This window comes from Odocoileus virginianus, chromosome 10, assembly GCF_023699985.2.
Source record: "Odocoileus virginianus isolate 20LAN1187 ecotype Illinois chromosome 10, Ovbor_1.2, whole genome shotgun sequence".
Classification (NCBI taxonomy): domain Eukaryota; kingdom Metazoa; phylum Chordata; class Mammalia; order Artiodactyla; family Cervidae; genus Odocoileus; species Odocoileus virginianus.
The window spans coordinates 15,553,298-15,576,602 of record NC_069683.1 but is presented as its reverse complement, the minus strand read 5'-3'; the positions used below and the strand labels follow the sequence as shown (position 1 = coordinate 15,576,602).

Genomic DNA, 23,305 nt, shown 5'->3' with positions numbered 1-23,305 from the left:
TCCATTCTTGGATAAACAAAACCCAGGTTTAAACTTTTGGAAAAGTTTCTTCGTTTCTTTAGCAGATTTAAAAAATCTTGGGCTCCACAAATCTAGCTAAACTTGAAGTATAGAAGCCTTTCTCTGAGTTGACATCCTTGGGAATGTATCTTAGAGTACATCATCTTTATCTTAGAATAATAATCCCTTTTCCAAAGGATTGAAAGGAAAATGGTTATTGCAGATCTGTCTACTTTTCTTCCTTAACTATGGTGATAGCTTTGAGAACATGACTCATGATTCATATAACTCAAGGTAAAAGCATAAAATAAAAAATGTAATTCAGGTTAGTCCTCTGTGTGGAATTTGTAGGAGTCTGACTTTCTGTAGTTCCTAGGAACCTGTCCCGCTATGCCACTAAAGATTGTAATTTTCATGTCTGTCTACAAGACATTTGGAGTGTGCTAGAGATTGTGGGAGGGCATCTTTTTCAAAATCCAGTTAGTTTTAACCAATCTGAGGAGAAGAAGGTAATACCTGTTTGACTTGAGTCAAAGTTTCTCATCTAAAGCTGACAGAGAGGAATCATGAGATTTCCTGTGTTTGATTAAGTATGTAGATTTGAGACAGTTTGAGGCCACTTTCAAAAAGAATTAGCCTTTTTTTTTTTTAACATTCAAACTCCCCCACCCCTGCAGCAGCTGTTTGTTTTGCAGTCTGGCACCTTAAGTAGTTCTCTGTAGCTGCTGATCTTCTGAAGGCTGCCCCAGTCGCACACATTGCATCCCTAACAATTTCTCGCTGTGCTGAGATGGTAAGGAGATCTTTGCTTCCCTCAGCACCAGTGTCCCTCTGATTCATGCAGTTGGCTCAGCCGGCTTTGTGCATGCATCATCCCTAGGATTAAACATTCACTCCTCCAAGATGCCAATCCTTGATCCTCATCTCCCTGTCCAAGTCTGTCAACTTCTGCTTATTTGTTTTGATTTTATAGTCAATTACCACTTCCTTTAATGATAATAAGCTACTTGGAGACATAGTAGTCTTTCCTTCATTCACCCATCCCTTCTTTTGTTAATTCAGTTAAACCTGAGTGAACAACATTGTATCTATCTTCTGGCCAACATCAGAATATACTATCTTAAGACAAAGCTTACCAACTATGCCTCTGTAGACGTTTTTTTTTTAAAGAAACCAAGAACCTCTTTTATTCTCCCAAGGTGGGCTCATTAAAGCTTTTATATGCTTGTGTCCCAAACCCAGTTGTACTTTTCAGACTGCGTCGTGTCCCTGTTATAAAGATTAGTCTGGTTCTTTTCCCGGTATAGCTTTAATTCTATACTGAAAAACAAGCTGGAAAAGGAAGTACAAAAGCCATTTGGCAGGCTGCTATTTCTCTGTCGGTTACCATAGAAACAGTGATGGCTGAGTTGGGGAGGGGGGTGAGTATTAGATAATAGGAAGTTTGTGATGCACTGGAGGTTTAGATGCCAAAAGCCTTGTTTTCTAGAAAATTACCCATGCATAAGCACTGTCCGTTATCAGCTGAATCTTGAAAATGTGAGGGGCTTCTATCTACCTCAAGATGATTGAGTTGAGGCAAGTTGGGAAATTTCTCCAACCATTCCTTTCTCTAGCACCTTCTGAAGAATGAGAACTCTGTTCATAATACCAAAAGAGATGTTTGTAAAACCACTTGTAATGGGAGAGGTTGAGAGTTCCCAGTACATTCGAGTTCTTAGTACCTCCCTGTTTACACACTGCTGGGAAGAATGGAATATAAAAAGGTCACTTTGATCATAAATATCAGCATTTTTCCCAAGGTTTTAGAAGAATTGAGGATATTGGAATCCAAAATAATATAAGCTGACTAGCTTAAATTTGAAAATTGGGTAAACTAGACTGTGCAGTGTTTCGTGGAGTGGCGACCGGACCGCCGCCTCAGCCCCCACGCCCACTACTGCTCTTCCTGGCATCCATACTTCTTAGTCCGTCTTCTGATTACTGCATCTATCCTGAGAAATTACAAGAACTACTCAAAAGGAACTGTTGATAACCATCATCTTTTTAATACAGTCCCTAATGAAATTTAAAATATCAGGTTTTGTTTCCTGTTTCTGTTATGATGCCTGTAAAAAGCACTTATCTGCTTCATTTATACTCATTCCATTTTTGTAAATGGGGACGATAATTGGTAGCAACTTTATGGAAGTAATAGGAAAGTTTTCCCATGAAAGGCACTACGAAAGTTGTTGCAGTAATCAATGAATTTTTAAGCTGTTATAAATGGTGGATGCTACAGTGACTTTTCAGATGTGGAAATTGAAAAAGAAAGTGAACAACAGTGAGGCTAACCTCCAGGGTTGCCTTGGCCTGTGAATGGCATTCACTGAGGGGGTGCAGGGGAGACTTGGGGAGGGTCAAGGGGCCTGTGGATCAGGAATGGTGATTGAATTTCTGAGCTCCTGTCTTTAGGGTCATGCAGTGTTTTGGACAGTGTGAGTGAGTGAGTGGGTAGATAAATTGGTGCATGTTTAAGTGGATAAAGATAAGTAGTCCTGGTAGAACCTCAGTTCTCTACACACACGAGCTCTTTGGGGAGTTGGGATCGTCATTTGCTTCCTTGGGGGCTGTCTCAGGCTAGAATCCATGTCCTAACTGCCACTGGGAATAACTAATTTTTGTAGAGAGCCTCCCAGTTTTGTATTGCCACTGATAGCACTTTTAATCTTGGGAGAACAGTGTTTTCCAAAGTGATTTGTCAAATTTGTGTGTGTCCTGACTAGGTGTGAGGTCTGCTTGCAAACTTTTTTTAAAACCTTGTCTTAATGGTAGTTTTTTTTCCCCTCCACTTTGCCATGCTCTAAAAAACTATTCCTGAGCCTTCTGCTAATTTTCTTTCACAAGCCACATTTTCCTGGTAGATGACTGCTTAGCTGAGGCAGAAAAGAGCTTAGTGAGTTTGAGGAAGGAGAAGGAGGCCCAACAGAGGAGCAGAGTGAGCAAGTGCAGAGAGGAGCAGGTGATGAGATGGAAGGGGTGGGCGGGGCCAGATCACAAGGACTCAGGATCCTCAGGAAGGAGTGGGTTTTAAGTACATCAGGAAGCCATTGAAATGTGTTAGGAGGAAGAGTGACACAATCTGACTGAAATTTTACAAGGTCAGTTGCTACTGCGTGGAGCTCAGACCAGACAAGAGCAAGAGTGGGAGCCAGGAGCCATTAAGAGATTGTTGTACCTCCTGGGGCCGAGGCAGAAGAGAAGAGGGGTGGGCAGCTCCAGTGACAGGAGCTCAGAGGGGCGAGCATTTTTAAGACATGCCTGGGAATAATGGTATGAAAGTGTTAATGAGGAGTGTCCCCTCACTCTATCAATGTGAGAGACATGATCACCTTCCACAAGAGAGAGAGTTTCCCAGAATTTGGAGTCTTCTGGAGAGAGCTAGGTTTTGATTAGGACAGGAGGTAGAGGGAACCTTCAGAGCACATGAGGCTGAGGATCTGGGTATGTTTTCTCATCCCTGAATGAGAATTCCAGTGGACACAGTGGCAGGGCCAGGGGTGGGTGTGGGGGATTGTGTTTGATCAGGTTATGTCCTGGGATGGTTTGGGAATGAGTGTTCTGATGTAATGGATGACTGGGGAACCCTGCACTTTTCCTGGTGACTGAGGTCAGCTGGATGTCAGGCTTCATGGAATTTGTCCTGTATGCTCTTCAAGGAAGGAGTGTTTATTTCTGGTGCTGCAGTCTTGAGTAGAAGCTCTTTCAAAACAGCAATTCCTTTAAGTTGCATTTCTTGGAAATATTATATCACCAAGAATGGCATCTTCATTGCATTAAATCTTCTGGTTTCAAATGCACATTTAGTATAGTTAGAGTGACTATAACGGTAAGTGTAAAGCCAACCTTGTTTTTGCTTAATTCAGTAACTTTTCAACCCTCCTACCCCCAATAATACATCAACAACTAACACTGGTGGTAGGTGTTGCAATGTAAACTGCATTTGCCGTTTAAGATCACGGGATGTGCCTGGTCTGGACTGACCAACTGCATGTGCCGGGCCCTCGTGCTTACTGTTCTCACTCACCTCACTAGAACCTTCCATGCCAAATCCACGTCAAAATTCAGGAAGAGAGTTTGATAAAGCCCAAGTATTTGTGTGTGGCAAGTGAGCTCAAAACTGTTTTTGAACTGATAACCTCAAGTCACTTTAAATCTGTGCTTTCCCAGAGGTTTCCCTGGTAGTCCAGTGGTTAAGCTTCTTGTGTTCCCACTGCAGCGGGCACAGGTTTCCCTAGTCAGGGAGCTAAGATCCTGCATGCTGCCTGGCGAGCCCTAAAAAAAAAAAAAAAAAAAAAGTCTATGCTATCCCATCTAGTTTCCTACTTTATCAGATCTTATTTCAAAACCAGCTGCTACTTTTTTAAAAGTAATGTTTTTCAGATCATGTTGAAGATGCCATCTCTGAAAGTGTTTGGTTTGAGTCAGCAGACTAACTGTGGAGATGACTTTGTGGGGTCCTAGCTTTACTTTGTTTCCATAATTTCCATAACTAATATATTTTGTTTATGTCAAATTTAAAAATATATTACGGCTATCAATGACAGGTCCAGCTGTGTTCTTACATTGGCACTGTAGAAACACATTTACAGTCCAAATACAGCTGCAAACTTTGATGATCCGTAAAGCTGTCTAGAAGCCAGCCAGGTTCTCAAGGGCAAGGCCACACCATAGTTTGATTGGGAACACAAGCTGGAAAGAAATGACTGAAAGGAGAGGAGGCATTTTGGCATAGCCCTAAGTCAGGAAGTAGAGCCAGCGAAGGGACAACTGGGTGCAGCAGTCTAAGTAGCTGTAGCACATGCTGGCATTTAGTTTTCAAATATCATTTCAGTCTGCGGTAAAGCCTTAACCATACTTGTCAAGCAGCTCTACTATGTATCTGATTCTTGGACCAGAGAGCAAGGGAAATTCCTATTCTGTCTGTTACCATCTTGAGAAAACCCTTTGCTTGATTCTACAGACCCTCCAACATCTTGGTTTTTTCTTGATTTTTGAAGCACAGATTCTGGGATCAGTTGTCTGCATCTGCAGGTTCCCTTTCCTACAACTTAACTCATTTTTGGAACACCTGCTCTCTAGCTCCATCTCACCATGCTGCTAATGTAGTGATACCATCGTCCTGAATAGCACGTAGTTTGGCCTTTCCTCAATCATTGTCCTCTTCCTTGTAATGTTGGTCACCAGCATCCAGCATCTCTCTCCCTGAAACTCAGCCATCTGTTAGCTGCCCTTTCTTGCTCCTGTTGGCTCCTGAAATACTGTATTATCTCAGCTATTCTCACACTTTTCTCACTGCTACTTCTTTGCTTCCTTTGAGGTTTTTTTTTCCCTTTACATTCAACCCCTTTAAATATGGATGTTCAGGATTGTCTTTGATTCTGTCACCTTTGCCTACATGACTTTTAAGGGGATTATGAAGTAGGAGTAGACTGTAAACGCCATGTCGGCAAGGTCCATCTCTGTCTCCTTTATCATTACATCCCCAGTGTTTAGCACTGTGTGTATGTGTGTATTTTGATTGAATACATAAATAATGGGATTTCATTTGTTGTTATGGCTTCAACTATTTCTTCTTTGGTGGAGCAACTTGTGAATCTCAATTCCAGCTTTGACTTTTATCTCACATTCTAGTCATCACTTTGTTCTTGGTCATCACTTTGTCGTGAGACATTTTTACTTACAACAGCACATGACTTCTCACCTGAAATTGTAGACTTACTGTTATTCTCTCAGAAAACTCCACAATTCCACCTGCTCACAAGTGCCGTTATGTTCATAGTGTCACTGCTCTCTTGGTCAGGTTTAATAATAAATTATTTTCAGTTCTTCCCCATTCTCTCATTTCAATTGTTTTAGTTCCAAATCTTCTTAATTCTTTCTTGAAAGGTCTGAAAAACTCATCCTTCTAATAGTGACTTCATTTCAGGCTGTCTTTACCACATGCCTAAAATACTAAAATGCCATTTTCCACTCTGATATCCGTAATTCTAATCTCTTCTCCCTCAGTTCTATCTGATAACCAGATGCTAGATATTTTCAGGAACAGCTCATTTTCTCTATTTGTTCTTTCTTCTCTTTCCTCCTGTTCACAAATATTAATTGAGTACCCACTATGTGTCGGGTACTATGCTTAACTCTGGGTAAATAGCAGTAAATGTGGCAGACATGGGCCCTGCCCTCCTGGATGTCACGGGAGCTAGAGAACAGTCGATTCAATGGAGAGACATAATTACAACTTGCAGTTAGGGCTCTGAATTTAGATTTTACTCCAAGCGGAATGGGAATAGATGAGGTTGTGACATGCTCTGGTTTATATTTGAAAAAGAACACTCTGGCTGCTGTGTGAAGAATAATTCAGGGAGAGGCAAGAATAGGAGACTAAAAGGTTGTTCCAGTGTTTTTACTGGGAGACTGCTGATTTGCACTCAGATGGTGGCAGTGAGGAGGAACACAGTAGATGAATTTGAGGTGTATTTTTGAGGGTGAACCAGGTTTCTGGCTCAAGCAGTTGGTAGATGGAGGTGCTGTTTACTCAGATGGAAGAGGAGCAGGGGGTTTGCATTTTATTTTTCTCTTGTTTAGGGAGGATTGTGGAGGAATCAAGAGATCCTTCTTCTACATGCTAGGTTCAAGATGCTTGAGACTTCCAAATTGGCTATGGCATCAGGGCCTCAGATGAGAGGCCTGTGCTAGAGGTATCATTTGGGAATTGCCAGGATAACAACAGTAACAACAGTAGAGAGGTAGTGATCAATAGTGAGTGCATAGTCCTGAGTCTGTGCCTGGCTCTGTCCTCACTGCTCTGCATGCAGCCTCCAGGAATCTTATAAAGTCAGTGCTGCTGTCGTCTGCATTGCACAGGTGAGGCGGCGGAGGCACTGTGTTAAGGCACTTGCTCCACATGGCATGGACAATCAGTTGTTGAACTGAATTGAAACTAATAGTCTAGATAGTGTATAAAGCTATGGAATTACCCATTATCAGTTCAGAGCAGAAGTATAGAGAAAGAAGAGCAGAAAGCCAAGACTGAGCTCACTGCTTTCATCAGTTTGTTTTCTAGCTTAGAAGTCTTTACTTGCTCCTGCTGGAACACAGGGTATAAAATGTGAACTCTTCTAGCCAGATGGTCAAATCTTCACAAAATCTATGCCCAGCCGACTCTGATGTCTTCCTTTGATGTCCCTGTGTGATTGCACCATACTGCTGACTTACCTCTTTACTCCTTAGACAAGCTCTCCACCTTTTCATTGGGCTTCCTGGGTGGCACTAGTGGTAAAGAACCTGCCTGCCAATGCAGGAGACGTAAGAGACACAGGTTCGACACATGGTCGGGAAGATCCCCTGGAGGAGGGCATGGCAACCCACCCCAGTATTCTTGCCTGGAGAATTCCATGGACAGAGGAGCCTGGCGGGCCCCAGTCCATAGGGCTGCACAGAGTCGGACACGACTGAAGCGACTCAGCACACATGCACACCGCCTTCTCGTTAACTGAAGTCCTCTCCAGCCTTCAAGGACTCCTGTAGCCTTGAAGCCTCTCAGTGAAGAAAATAATGATAGTTGCTGCATGTCAGGTGCTCCCTGAGCTTTCAAAATGAGAAACAGGCAGCAGGCTTCTACTTTGTTTTAGCCTTTGTTCATTTGTTTTGTTATTATAAGCATCTTATTAATAAAAAGATGGAAGAATTTGTAGGTAAGTAGCTCATCCAGGAGATCAGAGATGACTTGGAAAACCAGATGTCTCACTGTTGACTAAGATCATTAATTTGGAAGCATATTTTGCATCCATGGCCTTTTCTGATTGTGTTGGGATCACTGAGATCAAGAACACGATACTTGAAGCAGCATGTGTGTACTGAGCTTTGTCTCAGGCACTGCCATGTGGAATGGCAAGAGGGCATCACAGAAGCTGGGCAGATAGCATCTGGGCTTGCTTGGGAGCTTACGTGGGATGCCTGGAAGTGAGCGTGAGAGAAGGAGTTGTGATGGGTCCAGCAGCAGCTCGGTTGGGCAGCTCTTAAGCAGAAACTGGTCCTCAGACTTGTGTATATACTTCCCAGTATTTTTAAAGAAACTGGGTTAGTTGGCAAAATTTATAACTCAGGAGAGATCACATGAAAATCCAGAAGATCAGGCAGCACCCAGGGAATAACGAGGGAGCCGCAGAGTGTCCACAAGTCCCGTGCTGTGTGGTGTCCGTGGTCCCCACTCCCCACTGTTGCACCTGCCCCATGCCCCTTGTTCATGCCACCTGCTGGTAACTGTGACCCTTACAGAACAGACAGGGTGCCATGCAGTTCAGACAGGAAGTATTACAGGATTTCAGAAGAAAGAAAGCACTTTGGAGAGCACAGTAAGGTGGAAAAAAATACAGACTTTAAAACCAGGCAGGTCTTAGTTCAAATACTTGCCTCCGTGTCTCCTGCCAGCCTTTTGCCTTAGAAATGTACTTTCCCTCCAGCTTCCTTTGCTTATAATAAAATGAAGAATATCACGTCCCTTACAGGGTTGTGGTGAGAATTAGCAGTACTGGGTACATAACGGTCCCTAACATGCCTGGCATTTTAGCAGCTTACACCATGGTTGATGGTGTCCAGAAAGTCTAGCAGGATGACTTGGTTTAAGTACCTGGAAATTGTTAGGAAAAAACACTTGGACCCAGGGGAGTGGGGAGCCAACTCCAGGTGGATTAAAGAGTTAAATCTGAAAAATACAGATTTTTTTTTTTTTTTAGCTGAAAGGAAATGCAGTTGTATATTTAGGGTTCCTGAAAATGGGAAAAAGACTTTCTAAGCATAAAAACCATGAAGGGGAATCAAAGAAAGATCAGCAGAGTTGATTATAAAAATTTTTGAGCCATTCTGTGTTAAACATCATAAACACAGTTAAAAGTCAAATAGCAACTGAGAAAAATATTTACAGAAAATATAACAAAGGGGAAATATCTTACTATATATGGTTGCAGATCAATAAGAAAAACGTTAACATCCCATAGGAAAATGGACAAAAGACATGAAGGAGTTTGCAATAGAAGAAATGCAAACAGCAGATAAGCATATGAGAAAACGGTGAACTTGGTTCACCATTTAAAGTAATTAAAGAACTTTATGTTTGAGAGTGAGCTGCCGTTTCTCCCTAAACTTTTCTCATCATTGTTAATTGATAATGTTCCATGTTGATGATGTGCTCAGAAGGCAGGGACTGTCATGTTTTCCTGATGGAAGTATAAATTGCCACAATCTGCTTAAAGCAGCTTGATACTATAAATAAAGTGCCTTTAAGTTCATACCCTTAGATCCAGTTTTTCCATTTTAAAGGATTTATCCTAGGGACTTCCAGTGGTTAAGATTCTGCGGTCCCAATGTAGGGCGCATGAATTCGGTCCCTGGTCTGGAAACTAAGGACCCATATGCCGCACAGCATGGCCAAAAAAAAAGAATATAGCCTAGAAATACACTCAGATGTTTTGCCCAAAATCTACTTGGAGTAGCTTTTTCTTTTTTTTTAAGTATTACTGGTATATTAAAATCTATTTCTAACCATGCATACCTCACTGCTGTATCCTCAGCACAATGCCTGACATATCCAAGTGGTCAAAAAATAATTTATGAGTTTAAAGGAGGAAGGATATGTTCATGCAAAGGAGTATTGTGTAACCATTTTTAAGAAAGACTGTACATCTAAGATGTAGGAACTGCTCACAGGACAGTGTTAACAATGAGTGCACAGTTGCATGTATACAATATTCCCTGTGATTGTGTTGTAGGAATTCTGGACGATGGGATTAAAGGTGATTTTTATATCTTCTTGGTGCTTTTCTTCAGTTGTTCAGGACATAGTTACTGATATATGAGATATGCATTGAGTATATTTCAAAAGGGAAAGACAGCATCGTCTTCCCCTCATGGAGTTTATCAGAGATCAAAGAGGCAGACATTGAATAGGTATGTGTCATTTACTCTAGTGAACGTATGTTACTTTTATAGTAGGGAAAAACTATGCCAATGACGATTTTTAAACATTGATATTTGTAATTTCTAAGACACCTTTTTAGGACAAGAAAGGCACAATTACATGAAAGATCTACATTGATCTCATACAGTGTGAAGTTTTCCTTTCCAAGGGGACGAAGAATGTTTAGATTTCTTATCTGTTGGGTGGTGTGTAATGATATGACAATAAATACATCCAGGCTCCCCACCCCCACCCCCCCCTGCTAAATAGCATTTTTCTAAGGGAAACTGAATAGATTCAGATCTCGGTAAGAGTTGTGAAACTTTGGGAAAATCTCAACATTCATTGAAAAGTATAATTAAGCATTCAAATGAATTGACTATGGTTGAGGAGGGAGTGAGAATGTTGATTAACAATGTAAAAAAAAAATGGTGTTTTTTTTTTGCTTTTTCCATCTACTTGTGAGGTTTCAAGTGTGTGGGAAACCAAGAATGTCAGTAGCAAAACCCACCCTGAAGACTGACTCTGGCCCTACAAGTTTCTTTGAACCGGGATCAGGAATGGAAAATTTTATCCTAAGCCATGGCTTTTTAGGGGATGTGTTTTGTTTTGTTTTGTAGAAAGACCTGAGTAAATCAGAAGGGTTTCAGAGCCATGTTTGGGTAACAACCATGCTTAAGAGCCGTGAGCTCGCGCCTCTAAACAGTCAGACCCATGCTTCCACTGTCGCTTATCCATTTATCAACTGAGCTCTTATGCTCAGCCACGTGAGCTCCTCTAGGCCTTTATCTGCTTCCTCGGTGGATAAAGTCTCTGTGAACCTTGGTTGCATTGAAGGGTTGGCTGTGTGGCCTGTTGCTGCCCCGGTCTCAGGAGAAGGAAGCATCTGTGCTGCTTTGGTAGAATCCCCTGTCCTCTTTCCTGTCTGTCTCCTTCTGTGGATTATGGGGGGCTTCCCTGATGGCTTAGTCAGTAAAGAACCCTCCTGTAGTGCAGGAGGCCTGGGTTCTATCCCCGGGTCGGGAAGTTCCTTCCTGGAGAAGGAAATGAGGAATGCACTTCTGAGCCAAGGGTGTTTGAAGGAACGAATGACGAGCAGCAGAGTAATGGCATCATCTCTCCTGTGGATGTGCTGGTATCACCGTCTCCTTCGGGGACGGATCAAGGTAGCTCCCTGCTAAGAAAAGGCTCGCCCTCTTTTGCTCTTTGGTACAACTAAGGGTTATACTGGATGTGGTGTGTTTCAAACCACCCTGAGGCTTTCTCTCATTTGAAGAACTCAGATCTTAAAAATGGAGAGGGAGACGTGGCCCTGCTGAGCATCACATTCCATCCATGCTGATAGATCCCTCCTGGGTTTGGAATCCTCTTTCCCTGCTTCATGTTTCCAGATAGAGTTACAGTGCTCACCTCTTCTGTTTCGCTGGCCTTAGCACCTCCTCCTCCCCAATAATGACCTGTTTTTTTCATGTTTGGAAAACTGTTAAGGAGTTCCATTTATTTGGAGGACAGGGTGCCCGTGAAAGGGATGTAGGAGACGAAGTTAAAGAGAAGGAAGCAGGCAGGTCATCAAGGGCCTTGGGTGCCAGGCTAATGGATTTGAACTCCATCCTGAAACCTTTGGGATGTCATTAATGTGTTTTAAGCAAGGGAGGGGTATTCTGAGATCAGATTTGCATTTTATTACAATGGCTCTGACAGAGCAACCCTGGATTAGAAAGTGCTGGCTCTTAACTCTCCTAACTTCTCCAAATCACTCCTTACACCTGCCCTCTGGTCTCACAGACCTATGTATGCGGTATGGGCCTTGACTTCTTGGCCTCTGGCTGTTGGATATACAACTCCTTCTTCCTAGGACATGCTTCTCTTTCTTAGTTTTTTTTTTTTTTTAATTGAAGTATAGTTGATGTACAGTGTTATCTCAATAATGCTTTAATGTTCTAAGAGATCATCATCTCAGGCTTGTCTTCCTGTTGTGTTAAGTGTCTTTACTGTCTGCTGCACTCTTCTGTCCCAGGGCTCGATTTATAGATTAAAGCCCCGTTGTACTTCTGGGTTATGCAGAGGGCAGCAGCAGTTCTGTCTGTAGCTGTGTTGAACCTTGATCTGGTGACTAACTTTACAGCCTAAATCAAGGAGCCTTGGACCCTCTGATCTCATGAGCAGTGCACTACCTTCTGATATCTTTTCTTCAGTAGGATGTACATCTCCTCTATATGAGATCCTTTTTTCAGAGAGCACCCTTTTGCTTTTCTGAGATGGAGCTGGGCCACCTGCAGACAAGGTCACCTTCCCAGTGCTCTGTGGTTGGCTGAGGGGTCAGAGGTAAATGTTTTGGTGCTTGCTACTGGAAAGCAGAAGGTGGCAGACACAAAGTCAGTCACTGAGACTGAAAGTTATTTCAAACATCGCTTGTGTCTTCTGCTTATGAAAGTTATGACAGTGCTCGACAAAGTCACTGCCAAGGGTTGGGCCTGGAATCTAGACTGTTTATAAAAGTCCATTATTGTTTTGGTTTTGATTTTCCTGGGGGAAAGCATTGTAAACAGTTACATTCTCAGAAGCACCTCTGCAGTAATAACATAAACACAGCACTGCAGTGAAATCAGTCCTGCAGTAATTTAAATGTAAATCTCTTGCACTGGAAGTGAATCAGATGAATGGGTGGGTCTGCTCAGAACGGAGTGAAGAAGTCAGGACACTTGGGTCTGTCCCAGTCCCAGTTCTCCATGTGCTCTCTCTTGCTGTGAGTAAGAAAGTTGTTTAACGTGCCCTTTGTCAGCAGTGGAGGAGGGACAACCCCCTGTGAGCCATATCGTTATGACATTGCCCGCGCGTCGACTTGGAGCTCTGGAAGAAAGGGGCAGTGTAAAGATGAGCATGTGCATTCTAGGTGCTCACGCGTTGCCCTCTGTCCTCAGAGGCGCACAGCCAGGTGCAGTTTAGCCGTGCTGCTCTGGTCACGACAGAGTCCCCTTCTGTGAGAAAGTCTGGCTGTTGATTGTTCTGGAAAGAAACGAGGATGTGTCTCCAAAATATCAAAGTAGCTATAGGGAGAGTTGTGATCAGTTTTAACATAGATATTAATTAATGAATTAGCATAAACTGTGAAAGGTGGTCAAAGCTCATCACACCACATCTTGTTTGAAAGCCTGTTCTCCTAAAACTATGTCAAAACACAGGGCGCAGAATAAGGCAGATGTAAAGAATTATTGTATAAATGACTTTGAATTCCCTCATGGGCCAGAATGTACTTTTCTGCAGTTTGGATGCTGATAATATGAATGCTAATAGCTAGTACACTGTACCTAATACTTGCTGGGCTCCAGGTGACTCACACATGGATCAGCTGAGGCTCACAGCAGCACTGTGAGCCAGGTAATACCATCATCTTCGTTTTACAGATGAGTAAATTCAGGAACAGAGAGGTGAAATCACCTGCCCAAGGCCATCCAGCTGCCAGGTGACAGAGCCAGTAAACGAGGCCTTGCCATCTGGCTGAGCTGAAGTTGCCATTTCTCTGACCAGTGTCGCGTTCTGTTGCATCTTAATCACACAAGCCCCCCCCCAAAAAAAAAAAAAATTCAGTCCCGTGAATGCTGTTTTCTAGGAAGACAATGGAGACTACACGTATGTGGACAGAGTGAAGATACCCTTGGATCACGGGACCCTGTTAATCATGGAAGGGGCCACGCAAGCGGACTGGCAGGTGAGAACGTGCGAGTGACACGGACTCGCTGTCGTGTGGAGGCAGTTTCCCGACTGGCTCACGATGATTAATTTCGGTATTAAACGTGGTGAAAAGCAAGTTGCATTACAGTGAGCACGAGGCAGTAAACTGACCCCATTTCCGAGGAGTTTGACACTGCTGACAGAATGGCCCCCTCAAGCAGCGCCGTCCAGTGGGCCTTCCTGTGATGAGGGGCGTGTTCTGTGTCTCTGCGGCCCAGTGCTCTCGCCGCTAGACACGTGACTCGTGATCCCTTGAGGTATGTCTGGAGTGCTGAAGAACTGCACTTTGAATTAAGCTAGAGCTTCAGGCAGCCAGGGGCTCTCGCATGGGGCTGCACGGCTCCATAGCCTCGGCCGGGCCATTTTTAGGGTGTGCAAACTAATGGAAGAGCACTTAGCATGAGCGGCGCATCTGGTGCCTCTCTGTGGTCCCAGCCATTTGTGTGTGGTCTTAGGAGCTTTGGGAAAATGGCAGGAGGCCACGAGGAAGAGCAGCACTTAGAAGAAAAGGAAAATATCTCCCCGTGAGGGTGGGGGTGGGGATTTGTGTCGGAGAAGAAGACCTTTCTCCACAAGACTTTGAAGAGCTATTACTGCTCACTGAAGGGAGATAAAATTGAAATATGTCTGTGTCCTCATAAAGAAGTTTTAAATGGCTTTGGATTAAAAGTGTGTGTTTATGTCAGAGTTATTCATATTTCCATTTAGCATCGAGTGCCCAAAGAGTACCACTCCAGAGAACCAAGAATAAACTTGACCTTTCGGACAGTTTATCCTGACCCTCGAGGGGCGCACTGGTGATGTGAGATCCTGGAGAGAGGAGCCATGCTGAGACTGAGCAAACCTTCCTCCATGAAGACACTTCCAGAGGCTGGTCCAGCTGCTCTCGTGGCTGTTTGGAGGATGAGGATGGGATTTGCTTCCCAGCTCGGAGTCCTATTAAATGACAGCCTGCAGTTTGTGTTCAAAATACGTTTACTGTGGGAACAGTAATCCCTAATCACATTTTGAAATCACATATTTTCTTTAGGCAAATTAAAAACCGCTGTGGCTGTGTTTACCAATGATTTTGCCCATAAGCCGTTTCCCCTGCCTGCCCTCTCCGGTTTCGGTTGAAGAAATATGAATGGACTTTGCCTCCAGGGGAGGGTAAATCCACATCTTTGTTCCTTGTGCCTGTAGCAAAGTGGAGATAGTAATACACATCAGTGACTCGGGAGCCTTCCACAGGCAGACAGCTGCTGCAACCCAACAGAGCTTTGTTGAAGTCTGCCTCGACTCCTGAACATCTTGGCTTATGTGCTGTGGTAATGGAAATCTGCATACTCTGGGAGTGCTTTATTTAACCGAGTCTCCTTGCCTGTCCATCTCCCTGGGAGACACGCAGACAGGTTTCAGGCCTCTGAGTGAAGAGCAGAGGTGGTATTCTCCAGTGTATCTCCAAGCCGCCCCCTGGACTGCTTGTAATACAAGAGGAAACTGTCCCCTCAAAGGGAGGAGAAATGGAGTGATGTCATGAGAAATTTCAGCTGAAGAGCGGCAAATGCCCTGCTAGTGGCAGCTGTTCCACATAGATTAGTTCCCCCCTGGAGAATTACTTGAGTCACTTAAACCCAAGCCAGATAGGAGTGGGAGCCGTCCTGCAGGGAACAGACTCAGTTACCTTAACAGTGCTGTCCCTGTAGAGTTCAGTAGCCCCGTGACTAAGGCTTTTTTCTGACTCAGTGTTGTTTTCTGTACACGCTCCCGAGATTCAAGGGTTCGTCTCTGATGTCACCAAGGTTCCCAAAACAGAGCAGCTGCCCCTTGTTGCATCATAAAAGCATCTGTCTTCCTGACCCCTCAACTTCGGAGCAGCATGCCGGATCAGTTCCAGACCAAGACAGAGGAAACCAGAGAGAAAGAGGATGGATTAACGTGGCTGAAAGTAGGGTGAGGGAGTTAGAGTCTCCCTAGCGCCCCAGGGGGGAAATCTACCCAGCCTTCTTGCTTTTTGGGCTTGTTTCCATTCCATGCTGTAAGACTGATGAGCCCCAGGATCATGATAGAAGGCCAGAAGGCAGATGAATGCCTTGCCTGGCCAGGTGCTGTTCTTCTCTGTCAAGCTCTATGACTTCTTGAACCAGAGTCTCTTTCTCTTAAATGTTGTTGCATGTGTGTAGCTCCTTTGTCTAAGACACACCAAATACTTTATAAAATCTGAGCATCACAGTAAGCCTCCTGTGAGAGAGATACAAATTACCACAACAATAAAACAAAACCTGTTTAATTCCTAGCTTTCCTGCAGTTCAGACACACGCAACCTGGCCAGGGAGGTGTAAGCCAGCTTTGGCTCTGAGCTGGATGCGTGACCCTGGGGACATTCCTCTTGCATTCCCACAAGTGAAAGAGCCAGGAGATGACTCCAAGTCTTGTTACCACATCCCTCTCAATTCAGGCCGTGCATTGCGTCAGCTGCAGATTTGATCTCTTCCCTCATCACGGCTGTGTCTGTCAGGGAAACAAATTCCTGGCTGCCTGGGCCACCACCTGGGTTTCTTCATCTGAGAGCAGCAGTCTGAGGTGGTGTTTCTGGCTGTCCAATGGCAGAACAGCCACTCTTCCTACTACTAAGGTAATGTCCCTCCTGAAATGTCACGGAGGTCGTTGCCATAGAGGAAAAGGACAGGGCTCAGAACGCACAGGAGTGCCAGACCCTGGCAGACGGTGCCCATGCTCAGTGACTGCACCAGCCTGTTGCTGCGTTTTACTGATTGTAGATGTTAACTCGGAATTAAGGCCACAGCTCTTTTTGCCAGCATTACTTGTTAAAGTTGAGGGAGCAAATAAAGCAGCTGTAGCTTGAAGGAAAAAACAGGTCTGGTTTTTCAGCTGCCCTGTTTTTGAGCTTTAATAACCTGCTAGGACAATTTAGTAACCATGCTAGGAGCTTCCCTGGCGGCTCAGACAGGAAAGAATCTGCCTGCAATGCAGGAGGCCCTGGTTCAATCCCTGGGTCAGGAAGATCCCCTGAAGGAGGAAAATGGCAATCCACTCCAGTATTCTTGCCTGGGAGGTCCCATGGTGGGCTACATACAGTCCATGGGGTCGCATAGAATCAGACACGACTGAGCGACTAACACGGGAGCTTCTTATACATAATCCCTAACCCTCCTTGAAGCCCTGCCAGACCAGCTGCTGTTCCCATTGTAGGGATGAGGCAGCTGAGTCTCCAGGAGGTGAAGTCATCTCACGGGATTTGTGAACGGCAGAACCGGAACATAAAGCACAAGCTAGTCCCCTAACTGTGCTGCTCCCTCGGGCATGCAGAATTTAGGCAGAATGGTCTAGTGGGCACCCCCAGGCCCCGAGCCTCAGGGCTTGCTCCTGCAGGGCTGGCAGCCCAAGCTCACCTCAGTGCCCTGCTGGCTGGGCTGACTGCCAGGCCACCCTATTGGTCCCCTGGCTTTTCTGTGCACCAGGGCAGATGTCTGCACCTCCTTAATCAACACTGGCATCTCCTAGTCAGAAACTCTGCTGCCAACTGGACTAGAATTGTCCAGCTTAACAGGGGAGGCTCATTGTGGGGGGGTACAATCCAATTTATGATGAATTAGACAAATTCTCCTTCAGCCTTCCTGGCAAGTGACTGAGAACGTGTTTCCTGACCATATCCAAGCAACCTTTCTGTCTTAGGCGGGTGGTCCCTTCTTCCCTTCATTCTTCCCTGTGAGTCATTTAGGGACCCTAATGCTTGGATTCAGCATCAGGCTTCCTCATGATGCTGGCCAGCACCACGACTCCGATCAGTCAGCAGACAGCCCGAGAAGCAGAGCAGGCTAGGCACTGAAAACGTGGGCCACAGGCAGCTGGCCTCCAAGCAGGCCTTGGAGCAGTCTGACAGTTCCCATCAGCTTGTGTCCTCAGTATTGAAATCAGGTTCCACGTTGTTGTCGGCTAAACCACTAATTCATGTGGCATTGATGATTCCTATTAAGTCTGGCTCACAGCTCATTAACCTGCTTGTGATACCCTCCCTGCTACCTCCATGGCTGGCATGACATGCCCCTACCCCCCCCCCCCCCCCCCCCCCCCCCCCGTGAGTGGCAGGCCTGTCTAGGCCTGGCCAGTAAGTGGCACCATCTCCTGGACCATGTCATGGCAACTCCAGAAGAGTTACGTGGGCCCTGCAGTGAGCAGAAGGCTCTAGTTGGAGGGCTTCAGAGAAAGCCCCGACACATGACGGGTCCCTGCCCTACTGGCAATTTTTCTTCCTTGAGTTTTGGCAGCTTTTACTTGGCTGCAGAATATCTGAGACCCATTTGCCTTTTCTGGTCATAAACACTTGTAGGGTTGAATCTGAAGTCTTGATTGCTTTATTTTCTTAACTATCTCTTTGAGAAAGTCAAATGTTTCCATAGTGATGCATTCTGTTGGTTGAAATCTTTACATATATGTGGTTCCACCCACATGCTCTCTTCAGAGGGACCTAGTCTACAACTGTCCCCTGACCCGCCCCTCCCATTTTCTCTTTTTCAAGGAACCCCTGTATGAGAACCCTGTTGGTTTTGTGCTGCTGGAATCCACTCTTAGATACAGTGATTCCTGTGTCAGGGGGTCAGAAAGAAATCGTCTTGATGTTTATTCATGAGAGTGGAACCCAGGCTAATGGTGCCTTTTCCAGCTGGCTTGGTACCACTGTGCCAAGTTAGAAAAGCCTTTCTCAGCCTGTGGCCACAGCCCCATGCTGGGCTGGGCCTTCAGCATAACTTGGGTCGTGTTTCTGTAGCCAACATTACCCAAAAGAGCGTTTTCTCAGATGAGCCAGCTTGGAGCTGACCAGGGCCTGTGTGATAGTGTCATCATCACAGTTATTTAGATAATACTCTAATCATTGCTCTCACTCCCCCTCCGTGTAACGGTGATATCACAGTCCCTGGACACCAGGGACAGTCCCTGTTCTCATGTGGGCTCCACAAGTGTGGACGTGCTCTGGCAGGACCCTGGCCTCTGACCCCACTAATTTTTAACTCTGGACACAAATGCTAGGTTTCTAAAAGGGTGGGAAAGGTGAAAGCCAGAAGGAGGCACCGAGTCTTTACTGGACCTATTGCATGCCTGCTCAGTTGTGTGCAACCCGTGACCCCGCGGACTGTAGTCCCCCAGGCTCCTGTGTCTGTGGGCTTCTCCAGGCAAGAATGCTGGAGTGGGTTGCCATTTTCTCTTTCAGGGGGTCTCCTGACCCAGGGATGATCCTTCTTCATTGCAGGCGGATTTTTTTTTTTTTTACCGCTGAGTTAGGACATAATTTGATTGCTTAGTTTTTTTTTTTTTTTTCTTTTTCTTTTTAAACAGATGAGGAAACAGGTACGTAGAGGATAGTTCAGATCCTGAGATTGGGCATCCCTGCTGTTAGGGGCAGTCTCTGCACCGCCCGCCCGCACCCCCGCCATCCCCGTGGCCCCTCTCCCCGCGCTGGGCTGGGGCTGGAGGGACTGCGCATTCTCAGCCCCTTTCACCAGCCGGCAAAACCTTGGCTCCGTGCCCGGAGCCGGGAAGCTTCTTCCCCCCTGGGGAGGGGGATGGGCAGGAGGAAGTGGTGCGCCAGGCGCGGGGCTCCGGAGTGCCGCGTGATCAGGTTGCAATTAGCCGCCCACTGCAGGAAGGGTGTGGGCGAGCGCTGTGACAAGCGCCTGCCGCGCCGCGCCTCTGATGCTCCAGGCGCCCCTGAGAAGGAAGGCGAGCGGCAGCCTGCAGGAGCAGCCTTCGCCGTGGAGACAGAACGGCGGTCTCGCCTTTCTCAGAGGCTGTGGCAGGAAGGCCCTCCCCAGGAGGCTCTGCCGCTCTGATGACTGAGTCCCTCCCTGCTTCCCCTGCCCCCAATCTGCACGTGTATGGGACCATCTGGGAAGGGAATCCACACCCTCCAAAAAGCCATTCTGGGTGGAGAACTGTATCCTCTCTTCCTGGGGAACGTTTCTGGGCCGGGCGGGCAGATGAAAGATGCCCTGGGGGCCTCCCTAACTGGCAGGGCCCGTTCAGGCCAGCTAAGCATCCAGCCAGGTCTCAGGAGAGGCCTGGAGAGGAGGAGGGCCCCCGGGAAAGGTCTCCCGCAGGCCCTTGTTGCTTAGAGAACGCTTTGCTGGAATGTTTTCTCTGAAAACATATCAAGGGATGAGGCACTAATTTCTTCCCTGCACCTTCTCTCTGAAGGTAGCTGTTAGCCCCTCTTCACCTGGTGTGAAGGTGGAAAGGAGGACAGCTAGCCTAGAGGCAAAAATCGGGGGCGGGGGAGTGGATGAAGAGGAGTCTGAATGTGTGGCTTCCCTTTGCTACCCTGCTGGCCCCCCAGTCTGCCTCCTGGAGACCTCCTCTGCCTGCGGGGAGAGGGGCCAGAGAGAAGGGCTGGCACACCCTTCCACACCTTGCCCCTTGTCTCCGGAAGTCCCGTGAGGGTGGTTGGGAACCACTGTCCCCATTGGACAGATGCTCCTCTGACGGCCACCTAGGGCCATGCTGGCAGAACCAGCATGAACACCCACAAGGGCCTAGGCCGGTGTCCTTTTGGGCCTAGGCCGGTGTCCTTTTCATCACTCTGGGGTTCTGTGACCTCCTCTGAGATCCCCAGCTAAAAGCAGAACCTGGTGACAAGAGGGAACCTGGGCACAGACAACCCCAGAAGGTCACAGTGCCTGTGGGGGCAGCCCTCGGAGGACTGGTATGGGCGGTCTCCCTTGTCGCACCAGCCAGGTGGCTGGGTAGGTGGCGAGGATCCCTGCTGCCCCTCCAGGTGGCACCCTGCTGCTGAAGACAGTAAGCCGAGCTCTGCACCAGCGGCTGGCTCCAGGGAGCTGGCCGGACAGCTTCTGGCGGGACTGCCTCAGAGCCATCCTTCCAGCTGCTGAGTGCAGCCGCTCGGGGGGTGGGGTTAGGAAGAGCTTTGACACACGGGGCTCCCCTGGTGGCCCGGCTGGTAGAGAGTCTGCCTGCAGTGCAGGAGACCTGGGTTTGATCCCTGGGTCGGGAAGATCCCCTGGAGAAGGAAATGGCAACCCACTCCAGTGTTCTGGCCTGGACAGTTTCATGGACTGTATAGTCCAGTTCAGTTCAGTCGCTCAGCTGTGTCCGACTCTTTGCAACCCCATGAATCGCAGTACGCCAGGCCTCCCTGTCCATCACCAGCTCCTTTAGTCTGCCCAAACTCATGTCCATCGAGTCAGTGATGCCATCCAGCCATCTCATCCTCTGTCGTCCCCTTCTCCTCCTGCCTTCAATCCCTCCTAGCATCAGGGTCTTTTCCAATGAGTCAACTCTTCGTATGAGGTGGCCAAAGTATTGGAGTTTCAGCTTCAGCATCAGTCCTTCCAATGAACACCTAGGACTGATCTCCTTTAGGATGGAGTGGTTGGATCTCCTTGCAGTCCAAGGGACTCTCAAGAGTCTTCTCCAACACCACAGTTCAAAACCATCAATTTTTCAGTGCTCAGCTTTCTTCACAGTCCAGCTCTCACATCCATACATGACTACTGGAAAAACCATAGCCTTGACTAGACGGACCTTTCTTGGCAAAGTAATATCTCTGCTTTTAAATATGCTATCTAGATTGGTCATAATTTTCCTTCCAAGGAGTGTCTTAATTTCATGGCTGCAATCACCATCTGCAGTGATTTTGGAGCCCAAAAAAGGAAGTGACACTGTTTCCCCATCTCCAGGGGCTTGCAAAGAGTTGGACATGACTGAGCTACTTTCACTTTCACTTTAACACTCCCTCTGTGTCCCGGCTTCTTCCTCTGCCAGAGCCACTGCTGATTGAGCCTCCCCTTGAGCCAGGCTGATGTGGCCTTGAATCCCATCTGTCCTTCCCAGGGAGCCACCTTGGGCCCCACCCATCAGCTCTCAAGCCTCAGTCTCCTCACTTGTGAAATGGATACCGGAGCAGCCACCTCTCAGAGGTCTTGTGAGGGGCGAGGCCCTGAATGTGACGTCCCCGACAGTCACATGCTTAGTGGTGTAATTGTTTCAGGTAGAACGTTCCACATGCCCTGCCAGCCCCAACCCTAACCCCTGTGCTGGGCAGGCAGTCCCGCTGTAACTGATGGAGGGCCCTGCGACCCTGCCCTTCCCCTTGCCAGGCTCCCTGGGTGCCTGCATCTCCACTGCAGCCAGCAAGGAGAGGCCCAGCGGCTTCGGGAAGGAAGGGCAAAAGGGAAATTGTGCACAAGGAGGCTGATCGGTTAGGATCCAGCTGCACTTCCTAGTGTCTCCTGGGAAGGTCTTTAGCCGGAGCTGAAGAGTGCTCGCAGATGCCAAAGTGGCCTTGCATCGAGGCTCGACCGCTCTCCGCAGCCTTACCACATGTTCCCCAGGTAATGGGTCTCTTGATGCCCCCGCTGGCCTGGTTCCCCCGCCTCTCTCCACCCCCACCCACCCCCCCGCCCCGGGGTCAGTTCCCGATGTTTCGCAGCCTGGCGAGCAGGTCACAGGTCAGTGTGACGCACCCCCACCAGTCACATTGTTTTCTTATCCTTGCAGGCCATTTCTGGGTTCTGTACAGAACGCTTTGGCCTGGAAGCATAAACAAGATTACCAGGCAATCTTGAATCAGGAATTCTGTTCAAGACAGGGCTTTTATGTCCAGAAATTGTTAACTGCAGTGGGGAACATATAAAAGGGAGACACGATCCTTCCTATTACAGACAGAAGTAAACCAGCATGGCTTTTCTTTTCTCCTTCAAAATTAGTTTTTATTCCTAACTACAAAAGGAGTATGTGTTCTTGGTAAGGAATGTCAAAGAAAGATACAAGGGAAAAAAAGAAAATCATTTCTGACTTTACACTGGAGTTGACAACTCTTCGCATTTTGCAGTGGATTTTTTTCTCTACATATTTGTATCCTTGAAAAAAAAGAAAAGCAACTTCATACTGACCCGATCAGTGTGTAGCCTTTCTCTACTATTTTGTAAATTGCTGCGTGACATTAATTGTTATTCCCTAAGGAGTGACAGCTTAAAATTGTAAAGATAGATACATCATTATATAACGAGGCTGTTGTCTTAGATAATTCAGTCATTGTTGAGGTTGGAGTTGCTTTTGCTATTTGTAACCATTCTGTTGATTTTGGAAGTCATAAGAGTGGATGGTGGGGTGGTAATATAGCTAAGAGCCCAGAATATGGCCTCAATCAGACCTGAATTCAAATAATAAAAGAAGGGGATTTCCCTGGTGGCCCAGTGGCTAAGACGCTGCACTCCCAATGCAGGAGGCCTGGGTTCGATCCTGGGTCAGGGAACTAGATCGCCCATGCTGCAACTAAGACTTGGCACAGGCAAGGAAAAAAAAAATAGGAAATGTTTAATCAAACAGAAAAAAAAAAACCCAAATAATAATAAGTAACATTTTTATAGAGTCTGAATATTGTGCCAGACACTGTGTTAAGTGCTTTACATGTATTAACACATGATTTGTAAATCCACACAACAGGCCATAGACTAGGCATTATTTTTACCCCTTTTTTACAATTGATGAAGCTATCAATTGTATGTAAGCTAATGATGAAGCATTAGCCCTCCACTTATGCAGCCATCCTGTGGTGAAACCTTT

General features: G+C 46.4%; 1 protein-coding gene across 4 annotated transcripts in view; it reads left to right on the top strand.

Moving 5' to 3' along the window:
• Positions 1-14,793, top strand: part of ALKBH3 (alkB homolog 3, alpha-ketoglutarate dependent dioxygenase) — a 39,476-nt gene extending 24,683 nt beyond the window's left edge. For 3 of the 4 annotated variants that reach the window (XM_020907504.2, XM_070473140.1, XM_070473141.1), the window contains 2 exons: positions 13,605-13,703; positions 14,435-14,793. In XM_020907504.2, the coding sequence (XP_020763163.2) occupies positions 13,605-13,703; positions 14,435-14,527 (192 nt within the window). In that variant the 3' untranslated portion in view covers positions 14,528-14,793. Of the gene's footprint in view, positions 1-13,398; positions 13,558-13,604; positions 13,704-14,434 lie in introns of those variants that run through there. The other variant, XM_070473142.1, reaches the window with a different exon arrangement.
• Positions 14,794-23,305: the final 8,512 nt, after the last annotated feature.